Here is a 25,468-nt window from a genome sequence, read left to right as displayed (position 1 = left end):
ACACACACACACACACACACACACACACACACACACACACACACACACACACACACACACACACACACACACACACACACACACACCAATCAGTTTCATTTAAAGGGGCAATCTTCGGTTGTTACGTATTTTTTAATTTGATTTTTTATTACTGATATACATCCATTGATTCTTAAGGAAAATAATGTATAAATGCCTCATGAGCTTAGTTCAACTGTTGTGCGCCATCAGAACCCAATATATAAGCTTGTTTTACTTCCTTGATTCTAAATGAACATTGTATAGCCTCAAAACATGGTTAAAACTATAATTTTGATATCATGCATGGTCAATGGTTACATTTACCAAGCTCTCAATTGCAGATTGAACCTTCCGTAGTCTAAAAACATTTGTCATTTTGTGAATTTTGCCACTCCAGTGACATTGATTCTGATACAGCAAGAAAAAACATGTTTTTTATGTGTAGTGACTGCATTAGTGTCACCAGAGGTCCGTTTAGGCTCCATAATACAGAGGGGGGAAACAGTTTCCTAGACGTCACAAATCACAACTTCATCTAAGATACTTTATTGCTGATATCAACAGTAGCCTAGAACACATTATCTGAGACATACTGTATATTGACCCTTCATTTGTGGTATTACTGGGTTTGCCAAGTTACAAATCGACTTACATTGGACATAACAATCAATACAGATAACCATCAATACAGATAACCATCAATACAGGTGGGTGTTTTAAAGACTTGATAACAGCAGTAATATTCTACTGATAAGGACTCCTATTTAACCTGCCATCTGGTCTCACGGCCTCCAATAGAAACCCAACAATACTGAACAACCTGTGCTAACTGCAGGTGTGTGACCTGAAATGGCAACTTTGTGATTATTACTAAAGTAGGATGAAAAAATTGTATTCAAATTATACTGTAAAAAAACTAAAGAGCCCTTTAATGCCAAGCTTGGTCATTATTTAATAAACATCAATAGCTTTCTTCAACATTATACACCTGATATCATGATTAAACAATTCTTCCTGCATTGTAGCCACAGTAAAAATCAACTTTAAATCAGGTTACAGCACCTGTTGTGATTGGTCAAAATCTCTCGCGAATGCAATATGTTGTAAATGACATACTTGACAGGTTTATCAATCTAACCGGCTAGTTGTAACTCATCCATTTTACAATACCAATGCAGTACATTGCTATGGCACAGTAAATTGACAAGATACTGTTACAGTAGTGATAGAATTCAGACTCAGAGTAGAGGTGTGGGTCTTTTCAGTGATTGTTATTTGATAAACAACATGACTGTTTACTGGTTAACAGTTCACTTTTAACCTTCTGGTTAGATATATGACTAAAATAATTATTTGGCTGTGGTTTTGAGTCCACAAGACAATCATCACACAGAACATATACATGAAAGCACCTGTCAAACTCATTCAGGGCTGAGTGGCTGCGGGTTCTTGCTTCCTCTCTTGTACTTCATTGTTTAATTAAGGCCACTGATTATGAGGAGACCTTGTTGTCTAGGTCTTAATTAACAGGGACAATCAACAACCAGCAGACACTACGTCCTCCATGGGATGAGTTTGCCTACCTGGCATTAAAGGGTCAAACGCAATAACTGTTTATATAAGAGAAGTTGAAAAATGGAATGAAAAATGTATTCACAAACACGCCATTTCACCTATTGTTATGTGCATTAATATATTGTATGATGTGATGATGCATGAATCATCGGAGCTCAGTTTAAGTCTTGCTCTATGCTAGTCTAATGACGTACTGTAAATTCAGAATTGTTTTCTATATATATATATATATTCTCTATATATTTTCTATGTGAATACGGAGCGGTAGAAGTGATTGTGAAAAGGTATACATTTCTGTGGTCTCTACCATGTTCTAAATCCTATACAGTATACGGTATGTTTCAAACATTCACACAGAATTGGACTAAATCATAGCATCAGAAATGAGAGGAGGATAGACACATATTTCTAGCCATAGTGATTTGAAGTCTGTCGTGTATTGGAGCTTCCTTTTCCTACACTGTGTTGTTTATACCTTTATGCATGGTCATTTACAGAAACCCCTTGTTCAGATCGAGTTAACCCCCCCCCCCCCAGTAAATAAAACATTCTTAAATGAGTAAGAAAACATTATATCACTTTGTATGACTGTTATGGCAGCACTCTGTTCTATCACTTGGCATTTACGGTGATGATGAAGGTACCGTCACCAATCAAATCCATCCAAATGGAACCTTTCACTGTCTTTCCATTCACCTCTTTCAGCAATATGATGGTAGGTTCTTGTACACTTGCCATGATTCTGACAGCCACACAGATTCTCTTAATCCAGACCTAATCCAGACACTACCTCTGGTGAATTGGAGTCACATTTGATGTGTAATAAAGCAACTGCCATCTTCACCATGGAACCCAGTTTTCAGGTTTCCCCTCTCAGTCCACGGCCGTGCTGGAGCGTGCGCAGCAGGCTGGGGTTCTGATATAGCCCAACACCCCGCTCCTCTTCCTCCAGCCAACGGCACCACCAATGCTCTTCCTGGATGTAGCTGGATCCTGGCGGGACAGCTTGGCAGCGAGGCCAGCAGTCTCCTTGATCTGCAGCTCCAGGTGCTTTTGGATGGCCAGACCCAGCTCCTCAGGATCCACAGAAGCCCCGTACACCTCCCATGTCATCCCTTCCGCATCCCACTTCACCTCCTTCACTGGGGGCTTCTGGGACGTGTCTGTCTCATTCCCGTTCTCGTTCTTGTTCCCGTTCCCGTTCTCATTCCCGTTCTCCTCTACCAGGCAGACCTGAGGGAACACATGGGCCCGACACGTCTCGTGGACCTGGCCCGTCTGCACCCCCACGTCCCTGAGCTCCCTGGGGGACATCATGGTTCCTGTGTCCCTGGTGGCTCCATTGTTGCTGCTCATACAGCTATATTTCTGAATGTCCTGCTGCAGGGCTCCACTAGGGTGTAGAGTTTTGGCCCAGGAGCAGTTGAGGTTACAATTGAGGTTGCAGCATTGCAGCAGGCGCTTGGCATCCAGCCCTGTCTCACTGACGGAGGACATGAGGCGAGGGAGGGAGAGGAGGGTAGGCGCCAGGTGAGGCGGGAGCACCCTCTGGTGCCTGAACTCGGCTTCTGTGCCCGGAAGGTGTGGCAGCAGCTGGGCAGGGGTGGGAATGGGTTGGGGGTGGCAGTAGGCCGCAAAAGTGTCCTTCAACGTCCCGTGGGGGTGGACGAAAGTGCAATAGCAGATGGCCTCCTCACATGATTGTAGGCGATGGGCCTCACCGCCGACCTTAGCGGCTGTGTTAGAGGGGCTAGGGGCACCGAGCCTGACACACCCGGCCTGAGGCTGCTGTGTGGGTCTGCCTCCCCCGCCATTTCCCCATCTGCAGGCAGTGGGGTTGGTTGTGGTTGTATTGCAGTGCTGGAGCTGCAAGGGCTGCTTGCAGGCTAAGGTGGAGAAAGCCTTACGAGAGGCATCCTGGGAAAGGTAGTCTCTCCCTGGACACGAAGGGCAGCTGGTTTCACTGTGAGGTGGAGGGGCAGGGACCTCCCTGAGCATGTGGAGGGGATCTGAGTGACTCCTCTGGACATTCAGCCTGGATTGATCCAGTCCTCCCAGGTCTCTCTGTGATGATGATAAGGGGTGGGGCGCCTGGCTCTCTCCGAAGGCTTGGTGACCATGATTGGTGACGCCCTCCTCGTGGTGATGGGCTGTGTGAGGGCGGACAGCATTCCTGAGGTCCACGCGGAGAGATGTGTCCGGTTGGATGTTGTGCTGGACGACCTGAGAAGGCCCCTGTCTGCCCGTTTCTTTGTCTCTTTGGGGGCATGGAGCCGTATGCTCACTGGAGCCCTTCCTGAGTTCCTCCTGAGGACCTGTCAGTCCATCTGTGGTGCTCTTAGAGAGAGGCAGGAGGGGGTCGGTGCAGAGGGCAGAGTCAGGGGACACACTGCCCTCTGGTGGGTATACTGCTGACACGGGATGCCCACTCTCTGCCATGGGAAAGCCCTGGAACACAATGGAAACAGACAGGGACATAAGCTCTTATTTATGTCAATGGAAGCTTACTGTACACAGTCTATGCATGATGAAACCAGTGATCTGGTACTATGCTAATTGATTTATTATGAGATGACTCATCATCCTGCTGGGAGCTAGTGTACTGTAACGACAGACTTGACAGCTAGAATTTCAATGTTTTTTAAATAATTGAAGTCAAGTCGAGCCCAAGTGTTTTGACACGTTATAGGAAAACTCCACACCAAAACTATCTTTTGGTATTTGTTTCATTAGTTCATGTTGATATAGTCCCAAAATGTTTAGCATGTCAGCAGTCAAGTTTCTATATTCTTCAAAATACAGCCTGTATAATGTGTTTTGTAAATTCGTACACATTGTAAATATGAAAATGGAATGCATTATTTCAGAACAGGACCTACTGCTTGCTTATCAATATATTGACTTTTGTGATGATGCAAAATATGATGCTAAATGCATCTTACTGGCTGTATTTCTGTATTTTGAATGTTATTTATCTTGAAATCTTGATTGCTGACATGCAAAACATTTTGGGACTGTATCAACAATAGACTAATGAAACAAATACCAAATTATATATTTTTTGGTCATCTCTGTATACCCGTCGCAAGACCCACTAGTTCATGCTTATTTATAAAACGCTCTTAGGCCTCACTCCCCCCTAGCTGAGATATCTACTGCAGCCGTCATCCTCCACATACAACACCCTTCTGCCAGTCACATTCTGTTAAAGGTCCCCAAAGCACACACATCCCTCGGTCGCTCCTCTTTTCAGTTCGCTGCAGTTAGTGACTGGAACGAGCTGCATCTAACACTCAAACTGGACAGTTGTATCGCCATCTCTTCATTCAAAAACTCTCTTACAGACACTTGTGGCTGCTTCGCATGGTGTATTGTTGTCTCTACCTTCTTGCCCTTTGTGCTGTTGTCTGTACCCAGTAATGTTTGCACCATGTTGTGCTGCTGCCATGTTGTGTTGCTACCATGTTGTTGTCATGTTGGGTTGCTACCATGCTGTGTTTTCATGTGTTGCTGCCATGCTATGTTGTCTTAGGTCTCTCTTTATGTAGTGTTGTGGTGTCTCTCTTCTCGTGATGTGTGTTTTGTCCTATATTGTTATTATTTAAATGTTCTTTAATCCCAGCCCCCGTCCCCACAGGAAACCTTTAGCCTTCTGGTAGGCCGTCAAAGGTTAAATAAAAAGAAAGAAAGAAATTGAGTTACGAAGTACAATCACATCTGTTACACCGTGAGCAGACTGACCAGGTATCCGTCACTCACAGTGGCAGAGACTAGCCCGTCAGATTAGGTCTGGATCAGCCCCTCAATGTTCTATAAGATTACAGGAGAAACACAGGATTGTCTGTGTCTTCTTTGAGAGCATTACGGGATGTCTCTAAAGCTTTTGTACTGGATGTGTTAACTTGTGACATGGCGTGATGATACGATGTCGGCTACAGTGCTAAACCTCGGTCACATAACCTTTAAGTCAAACACCCTTATACTGTATACACGAAACTGGTTTCACTTAACCAACGACAAGCTTCCCAACACAGGAATGATGATTAAAAGGATGTTTTGCTCAATCTATTAACATGCATTATTTTTTTATGTATTTTATTACTTGTATTTATTCAGGGGAGCCCAATTGAGACCAAATCAAATCAAATCAAATGTATTTATGTAGCCCTTCGTACATCAGCTGATATCTCAAAGTGCTGTACAGAAACACAGCCTAAAACCCCAAACAGAAAGCAATGCAGGTGTAGAAGCACGGGTCTCATTCTCAATAGTGCCCTAAGAACAAACAATTCACAAATCAACATGCTAATTCAATAAAACAGCAAAAAAAATCAACTACAAGATATAGCAGTTACAGATACTGTCACGCCCTGACCATAGAGAGATTTTATTCTTTATGTTGGTTAGGTCGGGGTGTGATTTAATTGTGGGTTATCTAGGTGAATTATATGTCTATGTTGGCCTAGTATGGTTCCCAATCAGAGGCAGCTGTTTATCGTTATCTCTGATTGGGGATCATATTTAGGTAGACATTCTCCCATTGTGCTTTGTGGGATCTTGTCTATGTTTAGTTGCCTGTGAGCATTATTATAGCTTCACGGTTTGTTTGTTCTTTGAAGTTTTCTATTACATAATACAGGATGGAAATATACCACGCTGCTTCTTGGTCTACTCCTTATGACGAACGTGACAGATATACTACATTTCACAAAGAAATTATTTAAACCAAAACACACTCAGACCTCAGTGAATTCATTCCTCATCAGTATTCTAAGCTGCCCTATTGGCACCAGGGATTCAAGATGTAATGAGGATTGTAAATGAGGTGTTAGAAATAATCGACCTAGGTCGGTAGAGACACAACAAACCTCAAGTTAACCAACCCTGTGAGCGGGTTTGGTGCCTCATATTTTTCTACTTTAACAGAGAAGTGAGTTGGAAACTTGTGCAGCATAGCTTTGTAAACAAAAAGGTAGAAATGAAGTCATCTACAGGAATTTAGAGAGGTCCAGCCGACCTCCTGATTAATGATGCAGTGATGAGTATTTAACCTGTTACTGTGATAAAGCGAAGCACACTATGGTACAGTGTATCCAGGGGTTTTAGAGTAGTGGTTGCTGCATTCTGATAAATGCTGTCACCATAATCAAGAGCTGGCAGGAAGGTTTTCTTATTTACTCTTATTTAGACTCTTGAAATATTTGTTCTATACAGCCAAAATGTACCCTTAACATGTAAATGTAATTACTCTCCTGTGTAAGACTGCAAAGATACATTGTGTATGTATGGTGCATGTTTGTTATGTGCTCTTCAATAAAAGAAGCCTGCTTTAAATCTCCACTTCTTAATTAGCTCATTCATTTTTTTAAACCTCACATTCTCAATCCAAAAGCCTAGATATTTATAGGCTGGAATCCGCTCGCTGAGAGAACCATCGGAAATATTTGTATGAGAATTAGAAAACAACAAACATTTAGTTTTCCCCGCATTAAGTACACATTTGAAATCAACAAGGGCTTTCTGTAAGGCAACAAAAATCGGATTGCAGCGCCAACAGCCTGGTCAGCAGTAGGAGCAACAGCATACATGACAGTGTCATCTGAATGCAGATGAATGTTCCAGGTTTTTGCAGATAGACCAATATTATTGATATAAATAGTAAAGAGGACCGGTCACAAAATCATCCCCTGCAGGACACCTTTAGTGATATTGACTTGACACCATCAGAAAGCACACAGTGTCCTTTTCTGACAGCGCCCAAACCACTTGCGAGACATCTGGCCATTTCAGACAACCTTTGAATGAGTAGGGGATGGTCAACAGTATCAAAGGCCTTGGGTAGGTCTGTAAATAAAGCAACACAGTGATTCCTATGATCTAAGCAATTTAACACGTCCTTTAAGTCGAGCATAGCTGCTGAAAAGATGCTATGTCCTGGTCTAAAACCAGACTGGTACACATTAACAATAGAATTTGAATTTGGCCTTTCTACATACCCTTCTATGGGCTTTTTAAAATGGCGCATTTCATTCCCATTTAGTGTCTTGTTATTCTACTTCACATAAGAGGCCTCTAGGGTCAGTTTAGCTTTAAAAGCATCACCAATGAGCCTGCTCTACCCTGGGAGCCTAATGCCCCATGGTAGCTCTCCATCCCACCCCAGTCCCATGGTACACCTCCTCATTAGTAACGTGTAGGGGCTCTGTGAGGGCTTTACAGACTGAATAAGAAAGCAGTTGCAACAACATGAACAATCTTTTTGGGATAACATGCATGACATGTGTTGTTCAATGTATTTCTTGAAGTCATCTGTGTTGACAGCTCAAAGCTGAGTGTTTTCACAGTCAATTACAGCATTATGTGTTTGTGTAAGTCGTTTAACATTGTGCAATGGAATCACTGTAGGGCCTGGTGTCAGTGGGCAAGCTGACCTGAAGTACAGAGCACAGAGTAACACTTTTTGGAAAGTCCATCTGTACATGCTCTACAGACCATCTACAGACCATCAGTAACATTTCAACTATCTACTAAACCCTGGCCCTTACCCTAACCTTAACCCTTACCCTAACCCCAACCTTAACCTTAGCAAGTAGTTGCTTATGAACAGATAGTTGACTATCCGGACTATCCAAATAAAGTGTAACTAAGCACATGTAACAGTATAACTTTAAACCATCCCCTCGCCAATACCCGGGCTCGAACCAGGGACCCTCTGCACACATCAACAACAGTCACCCACGAAGCATCGTTACCCATCTCTCCACAAAAGCCACGGCCCTCGCAGAGCAAGGGGGAACTACTACTTCAAGGTCTCAGAGCAAGTGACGTCACCGATTGAAACGCTATTTAGTGCCCACCACCGCTAACTAAGCTAGCTGTTTCACATCCATTACACTCACCCCCCTTTTGACCTCCTCCTTTTCCGCAGCAACCAGTGATCCAGGTCACGGCACCAATGTAACAGTATAACTTTAAACCGTCCCCTCGCCCATACCCGGGCTCGAACCAGGGACCCTCTGCACACATCAACAACAGTCACCCACGAAGCATCATTACCCATCGCTCCACAAAAGCTGTGGCCCTTGCAGAGCAAGGGGAACTACTACTTCAAGGTCTCAGAGCAAGTGACGTCACTGATTGAAACGCTATTTAGTGCGCACCACCGCTAACTAAGCTAGCTGTTTCACATCCGTTACACACAGAGGCACAACAAGTCATCTATCTCCTATAAATTGGTTATGTCTAAGCTGGTAAAATCAGAGGTTAGGTCACTTCTGGAAATAGACAAAGCAGGCAGGTGATATGGCCTAAAGGTTTATAGGAGCATGCGACCAGTCAGTAATAAAGAAAGGAATACCAACACTTTGCCCACAACACCAGAACACAACACCTGATGTGTGGTAGTATGAAAATGGAGGTGTGAGAAGTCAGATAAATGCATTAGTTGCCTTTTTTTATTTTTACATAAATGCTTCAAAATTTCAGAATGTACCTCACGCAATGCAACAACGGGATATTCCTGCTACTATAGACACACCTAAACAATACTAATGTGCCAGGTATCTGGAGTGTGTATGAGACCAGGGCCAGATGGTGACTGACTGACTCACTCAAGGCCTGCATTCATCCCCCCAAATAACCTGTAAGTAAAATCCCCACTCCCAATCATGTACACACACACACACACACACACACACACACACACACACACACACACACACACACACACACACACACACACACACACACACACACACACACACACACACACACACACACACACACACACACACACACACACACACACACACACACACACACACACACACACAACAATATTTCTACACCTCTGGAATGCAGCGATTTCACTTTTTTCAACCTGAAAGGTCTCTGTTGTAACCCCTGCTTACCTTTTAGAAAAAATACAAGATCCTTATGTTCCTCTTCTTTATTTACTCTCTCTCTCTTTCTTTGTGTCAGAGTCAAGTTATCCCCCAAGATCCCAGGATAAACCCCTGTTAGTCCAGGTTGTTTGAAAGGAAAGGAAAGTGGTTCTCTACAGGTGACCTCCTCTCGCCACGCACCATCCACAGAGCCCTCCCTCCTCTCCAGTCTCTTCCTCCTCTTCCTCCTCCGTCCCTCTATCCTGGCCGGGAACAAGATTGGGCAAACCTTGAGATAATCCTCTCTTTCATCTGATTACAAATGAGAGGCTGCACTTGTGAATCTTCAAATCGTATCCCAGGAGAGAGGGGTAGTGTGTGTGTGTTTGTGTGTGTCTGTGTGTCTCTATATGTGTGTGCGATGGTGTTAGTGATCGGTGGTGGTAGTTGTTTGGCTCTGTATGTGGTGGAGAGGGGGATGGCAGATAGGACTAGGGAAATGGATGTAGAGAAGGGAGGGGGAATGATAATGAGGAGATGCTCAGTCAGGCAGACAGCTTCATTGCCACTCCATCCACCTGGAAGAAGAAGAGAGAGAGGAAATTGCATGAATGAATGCTCTGGCAAAAATAGAAGGTTTGATGGTGAAAAAAACACCCCCTCACACAGACATTCTGTCTCTCTTGCATCCTCCTCTCTCTCTCTCATCCTCCCCTCTCTCTCTCTCTTCCTCCTCTCTCGCTCCCTCTCTCATCCTCCTCTCTCTCTCTCTCTCTCTCTCTCTCTCTCTCTCTCTCTCTCTCTCTCTCTCTCATCCTCCTCTCTCTCTTGCTCCCCCCCACACACACACAAACACACACACACACATTATTTCGACTTCTACCTCACCTACTCCCTGTCACACTCCCCATCACTCTCGACCACTCTCCATCACTCTGTCCCTGTTGCTATGGAAACTGCAATACTCAATGGGACCCGGATGAATGTTCATTTTCTAAGTTGCTGGGTGCCGACAGACAGTGAAAACATGTCCACCTGGAATTGACAGTGCTCATAGTTGTCAAGTTACAAGAGAACAATGTGATTTTAAGTCTACTACTTCTGCATGGATGTCACATGCCATGGTACTGTATGTCCGTCTTTGCATGACAGCCAATGAAAAGCATGAATGTAATTTGCTTGAGTTGGCATATTAAGATGAAAAGTAATGGGAATATGGGAGTATTGTAGTACTATGTGTTAGAATGGATTAGATAGATATGACACTATAAAACAGTACTTATTGTAATTCATAAGGTTTCCCTTCAGCACAGATCTAGGATCAGCTTACCTTTCCCAAATCATAACCTTAAAAATTGGGAATGCATAACTGACTGTAGATAAGTATCCAGGGGCAACCAACATACTATATCCTGCTTTGATAACATGTGAATCAGAGACTTCTGGACAACATTCAAATGCAACAGTGTGAGTCCATTGGCTGTGCGAGAGAAGGGTAAAGATCAGTAAGGGACCTATCCTCACCGCGGTAACTGGTGAAAAACACAGGCAGGGAGGGTGTTTGATTGGAAGACAGAAAATGTGTGATCAAACAAAAGGCAGTCATGACAAAGTCTATCAGACATATCAAATGTCCTTGTTTGTGATATCGTAGTTGTGCATGGAGGGTCAAATTAAATAATTATATTTATCTAGCAGAGGGAACAAAAGTAACCTTTGATCTTCAAAATTAGCTGTGCATAGTGCATGCTGCTGAGATAGATACAAAAAATATTGTTGTTTATAGCCCAGGTGATATGTGCCTAATTTTAGGTGATATGTTCACTTTTTCATAAAAGCATGAACATTTTCAGAAAGGGAGCCATCGCAAAACGCATAAAAAGCCATACAGCTGCTGTCTTCTTGCTCCTGGTTATGAAAGTGGATATTGTGTGACGCTGCTTAAATTTACAGAACACAGGAAGGGCATTTGATTGGTCTGCACCCAGGGAGCTCATGGGGTGATTTCATGGGCAGGTATGTACCTCAAGCGATTGCTGGTCCCAAATGCCACTCACCACTCCTCAGCTTATATTTCTGAACAGAACATTTTCATTTTTGAACACTTCACAATTCTCCTTTATGACGGCACTAGCAGTCAATATAACATCAATTAAGCTCATTTCACATCACATCAAAATCAATGAAAACAAATGTCATTTACATAGCGTTTTTCACAACAGCGATTTTCACAGAGTGCTTTACAACAACCTGGCCGAGACCCCAAAGAGCAAGCAGCAGCTATGTGGCTGGAAGAAACCTTCTTTAGCTGTACATAGTAAAAGGTTGGAGTGTGAGCTGTGACAAGCTGTCATTTTAGGCAAGAAAGTACAGCAGAGTACATCTGACCACCAGATGTTCATTTAGGCAAGACGAGTTATAATAAGTACATGGATGACCAACAGGGTCATAGTAGATCAGAGTGTACAAGACCCTAGCCTGAGATTTGTCTCCAAACACGGACAAACACATACAATACAACTGATTTGACATTGCTGTTATATAGGGGGTATTTGTTTTGACGCTGAATTGATCAAATCTCCAGATGGGATGAGTTGGGCATATGCACAGTGTGAGGTTTTTGGTTAAGTTTAGAGATCTTCCATCTGGGAAAACAGGGTCCACTGAATATCTCTGGGTTTGTAGTATGATGTGGTTTTGGTCATGATCCAGTCAATAGTAATAAGGAAGAGGATCTGAGAGATGATGGAACCCTGTCTCACTCCAGACTGCACAGTGAACTGCGCAGACTTGCCCATAATGACACTGCATTCAAAGTGGTCAAAAATTGTGTTTTTTTATTTTATTTCACCTTTATTTAACCAGGTAGGCAAGTTGAGAACAAGTTCTCATTTACAATTGCAACCTGGCACAAAAATAGTATACCTTGATTAGTGTATATTGAATCGGATCTCAAGATCTTCCAGAGAGTTTTACCATGTATACTAGCAAAAGCCTTGACGTCTATGAAGTGAGAATGGGGAAGTGGGGGGGTCATACATCCTTGTCCCAGAATCCTGCTTGTTCCTGCCTTAGCTTGGTGTCAATGGCTGACTCCATACATTTTTGGTGATGCAGAATCAAAAATGGTTGACTAAAAAATGCTTGATGGCATTACCCCCAAACTGAGCTTCACTTTCCAGCATTATGTATAAAAAATATATATATTCTATTTTGTACGTTTTTAGAAACGACCATTATATAATAATGAAAACTGTTTATGATGTTGTACTGGCAGTAATCCGTGTTCATATTACCATTGTAATCATATGAAGGAAAATGGATTGACTGGCTATGGCAGAAAATAGAATTGGCTGCCAAGAGGCGTTTTTGCAATGGCTCCCTTTCTGAAAATGTCCAGGACCCAAAACTATACAAGCGTACTACGTTTCATGCTTTTATGAAAAGGTTAACATCATTTTGGTCCTTCTGTAGCTCAGTTGGTAGAGCATGGCGCTTGTAACGCCAGGGTAGTGGGTTCGATCCCCGGGACCACCCATACTGTCATGTTTGTCATTTATTATCATGTCTTGTCCCTGTGCTCCCCATTCTATTCGTTTCCCTCTGCTGGTCTTATTAGGTTCTTTCCCTCTTTCTATCCCCTCTCTCCCCCTCCCTCTCTCATCTGGAGGGCTCTCTCTTCTCATCTATGGGGATTAAGGGTTTTCTGCTCCCAGAGTTCCTATTCCCCTAATCATCATTTAGTCTTCCCACACCTGTTCCCGATCCTTTCCCCTGATTGGAGTCCCTATTTATTCCTTTGTGTTCCGTTCCTGTCCAGTTTCAGGTTCCTTGTTTAGTATTCACCGTGCTGTGATTGTGTTTTGCCTGTCCTGAATTTCAGACTGAAATTTAGATGCACTTCATCAGATGCTGCGTGTGAGCAGGTGATCTCTGTCAACAGCCTGCGCCTAACATGCGACCTGCAGTCTTCCCGCTTCTCCTGTTATTCCCCTGCTACAGACTAGAGGATGTCTGTTATTCCCTGTTTGGCACTTGAATAAACTCTGTTTCTGTTAAGTCGTATGGGTCCTCTTTCACCTGCATGACAGAAGGAACCGACCAAGGAATGGACCACAAACAACTTCAGATTCTACACTGCAAACTATCCAAGGAGCCATGCTCAGCAGACACGAGCAGGAATTGTCTGCTCGCCATGCCGTGGAGAACCTGGCCGCTCAGGTTTCCGACCTCTCTGGACAGTTCCAGAGTCTCGTCTCGTGCCACCTGTTACTTCCTGGCCTGCCGAGCCTCCAGAACCTAGGGTTAATAACCCACCTTGCTACTCTGGGCAGCCCACTGGTGCCGCTCCTTTCTCACGCAGTGTGAGATTGTGTTCCTCTCCAGCCCAACACATAATCTGAGAGCTCTGCTCTTGAACGTCATTTCACTGTTACTGGCCGGGCTTGAAAATGGGTTCTTTACAGCTATTGGGAGTTAAATGATTGCTCTAAAAAGTTCCAGAACTTTAAAGAGGAGATGATTCGGGTTTTTGACCGTTCAGTTTTTGGTAGGAGGCTTCTAGGGCCCTGGCTTCCTTATGCCAAGGTGAACGGTCCATAACGGATTATTCTATTGAGTTTCGCACTCTTGCTGCCTCTAGTGAGTGGAACTGACCCTGCTGGTCATCGTTTTCTGGAGGGACTCCACGCAGTGGTTAAGGATGAGATTCTCTCCCGGGAGGTTCCATCAGATGTGGACTCTTTGATTGCTCTCGCCATCCGCATAGAACGACGGGTAGAGCTTCGTCACCGGGCTCGTGTAAGAGAGCTCGCATCAACGGTGTTTCCCTGCTCCGCATCGCAACCATCTCCCTCCTCTGGCTTTGAGACTGAGCCCATGCAGCTGGGAGGGATTGTGACATTCTCGATGTAAGGAGAGGGCTTTAGGATCAAACCGCCTGTGCCTTGATTGCGGAGTTGCTGGACACTTTTGTTAATTCATGTCCAGTAAGAGGCCAGAGCCCATCAGTAAGCGGAGGGCTACTGGTGAGCGCTACTACATCAGGTCCCTTCATCTAGATCTTGTACTATTCTGTCGGTCCATTTCGCTGGACCGGTTTTGCTACATGCAGTGCCTTGATTGACTCTGGGGCTGAGGGTTGTTTCATGGACGGAGCATGGGTTGGAAACATAACATTCCTTTCAGACCGTTAGACAAGCCTACGCCCATGTTTGCCTTAGATGGTAGTCATCTTCCCAGTATCAAATTTGAGACACTACCTTTAACTCTCACAGTATCTGGTAACCACAGTGAGACTATTTATTTTTTGATTTTCCGTTCACCGTTTACACCTTTTGTTTTGGGTCATTTCTAAAGATATGTCATAACTTCTAAAATTGGTTAGTAATTTATCCTATCCTGGAAAGGTTTTGTCATGTGAAGTGTTTAATGTCTGCCATCCCTGTTTCTTCTGTCCCTACTTCTCAGGAGGAACCTGGCGATTTGACAGGAGTGCCGGAGGAATATCTTGAAATGTAGATTCCTTGATGTCGGTGAAGGCCATGGCTCCCATTCCTCCTCAGGGTATGATTGTAGTATTGATCTAGCCCTTGGGGACCACTGAGATTCTCGAGTAGACTATACTCTCAATCGGCTCCCGAATAAGGTCTTTAATTATTTGTCTTTGTCTGATTTTGTCCGGTACCATAGTGCCTTCTTCTTCTCCGGCCAGGGCGGGGATTTTTGTTAAGAAGAAGGAGGATGGATGCGCCCTGCGTGGATGCATCGAGGGCTGAATGACATAACGGTTAAGAATCGTTATCCGGTTCCCCTTATGTCTCAGAAAATCGAGATTCTGAGAACAAAGGTGACTTTAAAAGTTGGATCATTTAACGCTTACCATCTGTGCGCATCAGAGAGGGGGACAAAAACAAACGAAATAGTATTGGCATTTTGAACATCAAGGGGCAGATGGTATCGAAAATGCGCCAGGTTTTCAAGGAATTAGTTAATGATGTTCTGAGAGACATGCTGAACATCTTTGTTTTTGTCTATCTGGAAGATATCCTGATTTTTTCTGTAGAGTTCAGGGTTCAGCAAACGTTTTCTACAGCGCCTTTTAGAGAATTGTCTCTACGTAAAGGCTCAGAAGTGCTTTCATGTTCCTCCGTTACTTTTCTCAGGTTCCTGGATAATATTCCGCTGAAGGCATTCAGATGGATTCTGCTGAGGTCCAAGCTGTCAGTGATTGGCCCTATATAAGAAGGGGAATTATGATCCTGGGAATTAAGGTCACGTGTCTGGAGTTGTAGATGAGCAAATGTTTGAATATTTAACAAACAGGGTCTAATGTATGATTTTCAGTCGGGTTTTGCTGCCCACTGATTCATGTCTAGCTCTTACTTCTTCATCAGGAAGAGATTTTGAGGAAATCTGGTTGGAATGGGAGCTTTTGACCTAAAGAAGGACTTTGATACAGTTAACCACTGTCTCCTAATCGTCAAACTAGACATTCTGGGGGTTGAGCGTTCCCTCTAGGCTGGGTAAAGCCATTTATCAGGAGCGGAGCAACTAGTAGAGGTTAATGGTTCATTTTTCTCAGGCAAAGCGCAACTATGATGTGGGTAACCGTGAACTGCTCGCCATCCGCTTAGCCCTAGGCGAATGGCGACAGTGGTTGGAGGGGGCGACCGTTCCTTTTGTCGTTTGGACAGACCATAAGAACCTTGAGTACATCCGTTCTGCCAAACGACTTAATGCCCGTCAAGCTGTTGGGCGTTGTTTTTCGCTCGTTTCGAGTTTGTGATTTCTTACCGTCCGGGTAGCAAGAACTTTAAGCCTGATGACTTATCCCTTCTGTTTAGTTCTTCTGTGGCTTCTACTGATCCCGAAGCATTCTTCCAGGGCGTTTGTCGGGTTAACAGTCTGGGGAATTGAAAGACAGGTTAAGCTAAGCACTTTATAAACAAACCTGCAAAACTTTTCTGACCAATTTATGATATAAAACCTGATTTTTCATTTTTCCAGCTTTTAAATGCTGTTCTTCAGTGGGCTCACTCTGCCAAGTTAGCTGGTCATCCAGGTGAATGAGGCACTCTTGCGACTATTCGAAAACAGCGTATTTAATGGCCAGTAATAAACTTGACAAAACAAAAAGCATAATGGCTGCTTGTTCGGACAGACTGGCAGACTAAGTCGAGAACTAAGGTCTCCTCCTGCCGGCACTCAGAACCTCCCCAGACTCAGACACCTGGTCTCACATCGCCTTAGACTTCATACGGAAAACAAAGGAAATAGGGACTCTAATACCGGTCTGCCTTTGTCTGCGGGGAAGACTGATGATTCTTACAGGTTGTCGATAGGTTCTCTAAGGAGGCACATTTCATTCCCCTCGCTAAACTTCCTTCCGCTAAGGTGTGGGAAGACTAAATGATGATTGAGAATGTATTAGGAATTCATGGCCTCCCGGAGACGCCGTTTCAGACAGAGGAGAGCAATTCACGTCACAGTTGAGGAGGGAGTTCTGTCGTTTGATTGGATGCGTCCGAAAGAACCTCTTCCGGGACCCCAGTCTAACGGTCAAGGGGAAGCACAGGGACAATCAGATAATTAATGACAAAACTGACGCAGCCCTTTCAGAAACCCGCGTCTTGGGCAGAACAGCTCCCCTGGGCAGAATAATCATCAATGAGTGAACGCTTCCAGCACGTCTGCTACCGGGTTAACTCCGTTTCAGAGTAGTCTGGGTTACCAGCCTCCCTGTTCTCATCCCAGCTTGCCGTGTCCCCGTCCCTCCGCTCAAGCGTTTGTCCACGGGAGGGGCAACGTTGTGAGCGCACCTGGAGTAGGGTGAGGTCTGCACTTTGCCGTTACAGGGCACAGACGGTGAGAGCCGCCAATAAACTTGACAGGATTAAGAGTCCAAGGATTGTTGCGGCCAGAGAGTGTGGCTTTCCACTCGCAACCTTCCTCTTACGACAGATTCTCGTACCTGGGAGACACGGTTCATTGGTCCAATGTGTCTCCCAGGTCGTCAATCCTTACGCTGTGCGAGGAAGGTTCTGGAAAGCCACATCTTGGTCGCGTCCATCCTGGACTCTTAATGTCTCCTGTTTAAGCCCTTTCTTCACAGTCTGTTCCCTCCCCCTCCCGTCCTTGTCAGACCGCACCCTATTTACAGGTGCATAAGATCATGGACATGCGTTGAGCGGGGACGCTGGACTCGGCAAGCTGGTGGATTGGGAGGGTTACGGTCCCAGAGAAGTTGGGTTCCGTCTCGGGAGCGTGCTGGACCGTTCACTCATCGATGATTTCCTCCGTTGCCGCCAGGGGATTCCTCCTCGAGTGCGCCAGGAGGCGCGTCGGTGAGTGGGGGTACTGTCATGTTTGTCATTTATTATCATGTCTTGTCCCTGTGCTCCCCATTCTATTGAAACCCTGCTGGTCTTATTAGGTTCTTTCCCTCTTTCTATCCCTCTCTCAGAACTCCCTCTCTCACTCTCTCGCTCTCTGCGGGCCTTCTCTCTATCGTTCCGTTCCTGCTCCCAGCTGTTCCTATTCCCTAATCATCATTTAGTCTTCCCACACCTGTTCCCGATCCTTTCCCTGATTGGAGTCCCTATTTATTCCTTTGTGTTCCGTTCCTGTCCAGTCGGTTCCTTGTTTAGTATTCACCGTGCTGTGATTGTGTTTCGCCCTGTCCTGTCGTGTTTTTGCCTTCATCAGATGCTGGAATGGGAGCAGGTGTCTCTGTCAACTACGGCCTGCGCCTAGGAGGAGCGACCTGCAGTCTGTGGCCGCTTCTCCTGTTATTCCCCTCTACAGACTAGAGGATGTCTGTTATTCCCTGTTTGGACTTGAATAAACTCTGTTTCTGTTAAGTCGCTTTTGGGTCCTCTTTCACCTGCATGACACATGCGTAGAATGTATGCACACATGACTGTAAGTCGCTTTGGATAAAAGCGTCTGCTAAATGGCATATATATACAATGTAATATATATATATATATATATTCACACATTGCCTGGAGTAGCATTGTTAACAAGTCTTATCGAGGTGTGGAAAGGGGTTGCGTTTGATCGGATGGGCTATGCTTGTGTGTCTGTATCTCAGTGGTTGTGATTGTTGTAGCGGCCTTGGGGGGAGGGGAGGGAGGAAGAGTTATTATTAGGAGCACCAGTCTCATTAAGACAGACTGAACATCTGGAGGGGGGCTGTACCAGGGACATATAGGTGGGGATTAAGGGTTTTCTTCAAAGAGTGACAGTACGCGAGGGATGGAGGATTGAGGCAGACCCATAGTGTGTTACCCTGCTGACCGACGACCTACACTGCTAAGAATGATGTCAGAACTCCTGTTCCCATTATAGTAACAGTTTCAGGACCTGAATAGAATCAGACAGAAGGGGTAATGAGACAGATTGACAAATTGCCTGTTGAATTTCAGACTGAAATGAAATTAGATGCACTACCATACAACCCTGCTTCGACAAGGGATCTCAGCAACAGCAATGCCCTAACATGGTCGTGTTATCTTCCCGGCATTGTGAGAGACAAGAAAGCCCGAGCTGCTCAGATAGAATTACCGCCAGAGAAGAGCACTAAGAAAAAAACTGTCTGAAAAGAGTATGGATGACTGACACACTCGGCTCACTGAATAGATCCCCTCCTAATCCCTGCACACACAAACAACTCTCCAATTCTATATGCAAACTATCCGTGAAAATTTGAATAATCATTACAAAAACACCTTTTATCAACAATGTCTGTGATTTTAAAAAACTGGAGCAGGCATTGATATCCGAATAAAGCTTTGTTTCAGTATGCCTCGTTCCCAACAATGACCGTCAGAGATAAAGATACACATGGGGAGGCAGGGTAGCCTAGTGGTTAGAGCGTTGGGCCAGTAACCGAAAGGTTGCAAGATTGAATCCCTGAGCTGCAAAGGTAAAAATCTGTCGTTCTGCTCTTGAACAAGGCGATTAACCCACTGTTCCTAGGCCGTCATTGAAAATAAGAATTTGTTCTTTAACTGACTTGACTAGTTAAATAAAGGTTAAAAAAATGTAAGAAAATAACAAAAAGAGATATACACCATCTCCTTGGAGTTCCATTGGCCTGAAGCAAACACATAAGAGGTGCATCAGCAGTAAAACATCTGTGGTGTGAGAAACTCTACCAGGTAGTACTGTCCTGTTGCACCCTCGACAACCACTGTGATTAATATTATCTGACCCTGCTGGTCATCTATGAACATTTGAACATCTTGGCCATGTTCTGTTATAATATCCACCCGGCGCAGCCAGAAGAGGACTGGCCACCCCTCAGAGCCTGGTTCCTCGCTAGGTTTCTTCCTAGGTTCTGGCCTTTCTAGGGAGTTTTTCCTATCCACCGTGCTTCTACATCTGCATTGCTTTCTGTTTGGTGTTTTAGTGTGTGTTTCTGTACAGCACTTTGTGACATTGGCTGATGTAAAAAGGGCTTTATAAATAAATGTGATTGATTGATTGAGTAAGGCTAGAAACTTTATAGCACTATTCAAGCATCAACTGTAGGCTAAACCTTTTCTCTTGGAAAGAGAAGACTACACCTATATGTGCATTGAACATTATCTGTCATTATAGGTCATTCTCCTCGGTCAAGTTTCACTTTACAACATTTTGCATATTCAGTAAAGCTGTTCTCCCCTTGGGGACAGTTTAATCTGCGGACCTGCACTCTAATATCCATGTTTGTGTTCACGACAGCGAACAAAAGGAAAGTGCCACATGTGCTGCCTTTGAGCTCTTGTGCTGTGTACATATTGTATATACTGTATGACAGGGAGTGGAGAGGGAGTGGACTCGCAGAGTGGAGTAATAGTATATGGAATCAGTGATCCTTTTATTACATTTTGCACAAGGAGGATTTCTAAAGATATTAGAGGACTCAAAAAAGGTTGAAAGGTGTTGAAAGGTGTTGAAAGGTTTAGGGAGGAAGTGGGTAAAACTGACTGGTCACCTGTGCTAGAGAGTGTAGGGGTAAGACAGTGCCTGGGAAGTCTTTAAATGTAGATTCCTTGATGTGGTGAATGTGATGGCTCCCATTAGACAGGTCAGGGTAAAGTAGAGATCTAGCCCTTGGTTTAATCATGAGATTCTAGAATCTATCCAATCAAGGAATAAGGTCTTTAATTAAAAAATGTTTTTGTCATGATTTTGTCCGATATAAACATCACAGAAATGAAGCACAGAGCAGGATGGATGAAGCGCAGTGCAGGATGGATGAAGCACAGAGCAGGATGGATGAAGCACAGAGCAGGATGGATGAAGCACAGAGCAGGATGGATGAAGCACAGAGCAGGATGGATGAAGCACAGAGCAGGATGGATGAAGCACAGAGCAGGATGGATGAAGCACAGAGCAGGATGGAGAAGAGCTAAGAGGGGGTTACTTTGCGGATGAAGCACAGAGCAGGATGGAGGAAGCACAGAGCTGGAGGAAGCTAAGAGCAGGATGGAGGAAGCTAAGAGCAGGATGGATGAAACAAATATGACCCAGGATGGAGGAAAAAGCTTGCTGAGAAAAATCATTTCGGAAATCAGGAACTAGGCTGTAGTAGTACAACCAAAAACAAACTAAATAGTATTGGACTGAACATCAAAGGGCAGATGGTATATGAAAAAGCAGAGGTTGCCAATGAATTCAGCAAGCTGGTTAGCAAACTGCCCACCAGTTCTGGTTTGTATGGAAGCAACCAAGTCAAGAAGTATTATGTAGAGTTAGGGGTTCAGCCAAACTCTTTTTCTTTTGCAAAGGTAGAAACAGCCAAAATAGTCAGTATGCTGGCAGAGTTTATCCAGCCACAGGCCTGGATAATATTCCTGAAAGGTTTCTTATAGATTCTGCTGAGCAAATTGGCCCTTGTATTACGCATATCGTTAAGTTATACCTCTATATAAGAAGGGGAATTATGATCCTGGGAATTATAGGCCTGTATCTATCCTCTGTGTAACATCAAAGATCCTGGAGAGAATTGTAGATGAGCATGGCGAGCAGCAGACAATTCCTGCTCGTGTCTCGAGGCATGGCTTGGATCTCGACGGCAGTGTTACGGCGTCTGTAGTCGCTGGGTCCATTCCTCGGTCGGATCCTTCTGTCATGCAGGTGAATGAGGACCAAATGTATGAATATGTTAACAAACAGGGTCTAATGTATGATTTTCAGTCAGGTTTTAGAAAAACATACTCCACTGATTCATGTCTACTTTACTTGACTGACTTCATCAGGAAAGAGATTGATGAGGGAAATCTGTGTGGAATGGTACTGCTTGACCTACAGAAGGACTTTGATACAGTTAACCACTGTCTCCTAATCTCCAAACTAGCACTGGGGGTTAAGCAGTATCCCTCTAGGCTGGGTAAAGTCCTATTTATCAGGAAGGGAGCAACTAGTAGAGGTTAATGGTTCACTGTCTCAGGCAAAACCAATGAGTTGTGGCGTTCCGCAAGGGAGCGTGCTTGGGCATCAGCTGTTTTATTGTATATTAACAATATGAAAGATGCTTGTTCTTGCTGTCTTTTTCTTTATGCGGATGACTCTACACTTCTGGTGTCTCACAAAAGTAAAACTATGTTGGAGAGCATACTTAGCACAGAGCTTACTAACATTAGCAAATGGCTTGAAGATAATAAGCTATCTCTGCACTTTATAAACAAACCTGCAAAACTTTTCTGACCAATTTATGATATAAAAGCTGATTTTTCATTTATCTGCAGCTTTTAAATGATGACTTGCTAGATATGGGGAACTAATGCTAATGTTAAGCTATCTCTGCACTTTATAAACAAACCTGCAAAACTTTTCTGACCAATTTATGATATAAAAGCTGATTTTTCATTTATCTGCAGCTTTTAAATGATGACTTGCTAGATATGGGGAACTAATGCTAATTACTGAAGTAATTCTTTTGGATCCAGACCTAAATTGTGTAGGTCGTCTGAAATCAGAGTGGAGTTAGGGGGGGAGGTGTTGACTATTAAAACCTCTGTTAGCTACTTGGGATGTATCCTTGATGGAAGCTTGGGAGGTGTGAGCATGGCCAATAAGGTGCTAGAGAAGGTTAATGCCAGGACTATGTTTTTGGCTAGAAAGTTCAAGCTGCTTGATAAGGACTCCATGAAAGTGCTAGCTACTGCCCTCATTCAATACCATTTTGACTATGCTACTACTTTCTGGTTTGGGGGCTTATCTAAACTTATGAAGGGGAAGCTCCAGATAGCCCAGAATAAACTGATCAGGTTAGTATTGTATTTGAGTCCATGTACTACTCACATAGGCAGGAGCTGCTTTCAGGAACTAAACTGGTTGCCTTTGAGGCTAGGGTTTCCCAGATTAGACTAGGTTTGGTTTACAGGAGTATTTATGGTCCTGCACCCAGATATCTAAGTGATTACTTTCCCCGTGTTAGGGATGCACACAATCACAGCACCAGAGCAGGTGTTGCTGATGTGTGCTTATACAGGTTCAGGAGTAATGCTGGGTAAGGTACTAGCTTGTATACTGGAACCCCAGAATGGAAGAGTTTCCTCTGCTTATAAAAACAATGTCCTCTCTGGGCAGCTTTAAAAATAAATTACAAATAAGTTTGATGTCTTCTGTACCCATATGAATAACCCCTATGATGTGACTGGAATGATGAGATGTTCTTCTTCTCGGTTGTTGTTGTATTATTTCACTGCCATACTGTGTTCAATCTTGTCTCGCCATCTTGTCTCAAGAGGACCACAATGGAAATAAGTCCCAGATGTTATTGTGTGTTATCCTCTATGATTTTATTCATGTGCATGTATGGCTTTTTCAGGTTTTATGTGTGCTTGTTTTTTTTAAATGGTTTAATTAAAAAAACTAAAACTAAACTAAAGGGGTTCCTGAACTTCTTTGGCCTGCGAACCAATTTTGATATTACAAAAAAAAATGTTTACACACCATGTCAAAAATGTGGCCAATGTTTACTTTTTAAATTGCCGCTATAAGTCTGTTACAAATCAGTCTGACTTTTTACAGCCTTTCAATCTGAAAGAAGTATGATTTGAAGTGACTGAAATGCATCGGAAAGGTATTGGGAAGTTCAGAAGATCATCAGGCAATAATTCTGTAAGATCTTCTATGTAGAAAAGAACGTCCTCGTTGAGGATGTTATTTTCCCCCCAGTCTGCTTAGTGCCTGGTCTTGTCCACTCTGTTTTAATGAGTCCTGCGCGGCTTGTGGGCATTGTAGAGGGAAACATGAGTGTTCCTTAGCGTCTTAGCTATCAGTGATGGGGTCATAACATTTTGTAGCTTAAACCATTCAAAAGATAGAGTCACATTTGTAGGAAGGAAACAGAAACCACTCTGTTTATTACAACCACATCTAGCGGCTACCAGAGGTTACTGAGGTAACCCCGGTTCTGTGAACCAAGCACATTTTAAAAATGGTTTATTTCATAGTTTCTATCACAACCCCATGTTTGGGAAACGCTGAAATAGGACATAATTACATGCACATAAAGGAACAGAACCATATGGCAATGGAATATACAACACACATACAACACACATACAACACACATACAACACACATACAACACACATATAACACACATACAACACACATACAACACAGCAAAACATTTGACCTGACTTTAAAATTCTTATCTGGATTCAAACCGATAACTATCTTATACAGTATAATCACCTTTCACCAACTGAAGAACACACAAAGCCATGCTTTTGAGGTATGTGGTAATTGGACAAATTGGAAGGCGTTTTAACTTGTCCTGTCCCATTTCACGAATAGTATTACCTTCATATTATTACAGGATCAGATCTATGGTGCTCCAATGCTCCTCTCTGGTTTCTTCGTTCTCTTGTTGTTTTAGCGACCTCTGCATTAGCCACAACACCAATCTCTGACTGTGGGGCTCACGCCTGATCCTGCGAAAACTGGGGATTCATTGTAGAGCGTATCAGCAGTTCCAAAGTGCACTATTGTTCATTCACAGGTGCTTTTTAGAGCTCAGTTCCTTGTATTCTGGCCCTGCAAACACGCCTACGCACACAACCCTGAGACACATCTACTCTACAGTATATCTACAAATTCAGTTTCACACACAGACTCACCTTGACCTAGAATGCATTCCTAAACCCATTTGTTTTTCCCATTCTGGCTTCACTGCCTGATAGAAGGAATCTGCATAGCATGCATTATTCTCGTCTGATGGCTTTCTGTGATTCATACAAAGCACTGTTTCATTTTGAAACCTCGGATGACATTATGAGCTGAAATAAAGGAATTCAGATCAAAAACTGGCAAATTATATTACATTGCGAGTCGCAATGTTTGTGTACGTATGCAGATTCTACAGAGTGTGACTCCTCATAAACTATAGATATTGAATGTGTTTTATTGCGGGTTGCTTCGTCATACTTTATCTACACCTTTCAGATTGACAGTAGAAGTTGTCAAAGCTTTAGGATCATCACCTATAAGTTACCATGGCCTGTAATCAACTGAGGTCAAAGGGCGAGGATCAACAGCAGCAATCTAAATTGAGATTAAAGCGATGGAGCTACAATAGACAGACAATATACAGGTGTAGGTTCTGAATTTGATCACTCTGTTTTACACAAAGGATTTGTATAAATTCACTGAAAACCTGTACTAACACAAAGTTAAATTAACAGTATTGCACTTTTCATGTAGCCTAATTTGTGCCAGCTGATGGCCTAACCAGCAGTCAAGCAACATCACATTGACGGAAAAGAGTGAATGGACTCACTAAACATTCAAATACTTTTGCTGCAGGATCGTTTTTCTGTGACAATACTGGTCAAATTGTAAATCCTACACCTGTACATGATCAGATAAAAACGATAACCCAGCATTTGTGTTTACCACAGGAGGTGAGGGATCACATACAAGCGTCTTTTGTTTCACCTTCTTTAGATTTACGCTTGCTAAGCACCCTATGAGAGCCACCATTTCTA

The 25,468-nt window shown here is 43.6% G+C and overlaps 1 protein-coding gene across 2 annotated transcripts; it reads right to left on the bottom strand.

Moving 5' to 3' along the window:
• Positions 1-435: 435 nt before the first annotated feature.
• On the bottom strand, positions 436-24,468 carry si:dkey-191g9.7. Of its 2 annotated transcripts, XM_046358694.1 has the most exons (4): positions 24,285-24,468; positions 10,368-10,514; positions 9,507-10,057; positions 436-4,044 (listed from the first exon to the last, which is right to left on the bottom strand). In XM_046358694.1, the coding sequence occupies exon 4, from the start codon at positions 4,033-4,035 to the stop codon at positions 2,470-2,472; it is 1,566 nt and encodes a 521-aa protein (XP_046214650.1). In that variant the 5' UTR covers positions 4,036-4,044; positions 9,507-10,057; positions 10,368-10,514; positions 24,285-24,468; the 3' UTR covers positions 436-2,469. The 2 variants fall into 2 exon arrangements, with proteins under 2 accessions (XP_046214650.1, XP_046214649.1); XM_046358693.1 differs by lacking the exon at positions 10,368-10,514.
• Positions 24,469-25,468: the final 1,000 nt, after the last annotated feature.

This window comes from Oncorhynchus gorbuscha, linkage group LG08 (genome assembly GCF_021184085.1).
Source record: "Oncorhynchus gorbuscha isolate QuinsamMale2020 ecotype Even-year linkage group LG08, OgorEven_v1.0, whole genome shotgun sequence".
In the NCBI taxonomy this organism is placed as follows: domain Eukaryota; kingdom Metazoa; phylum Chordata; class Actinopteri; order Salmoniformes; family Salmonidae; genus Oncorhynchus; species Oncorhynchus gorbuscha.
This window is presented reverse-complemented; position numbering and strand designations above follow the sequence as displayed.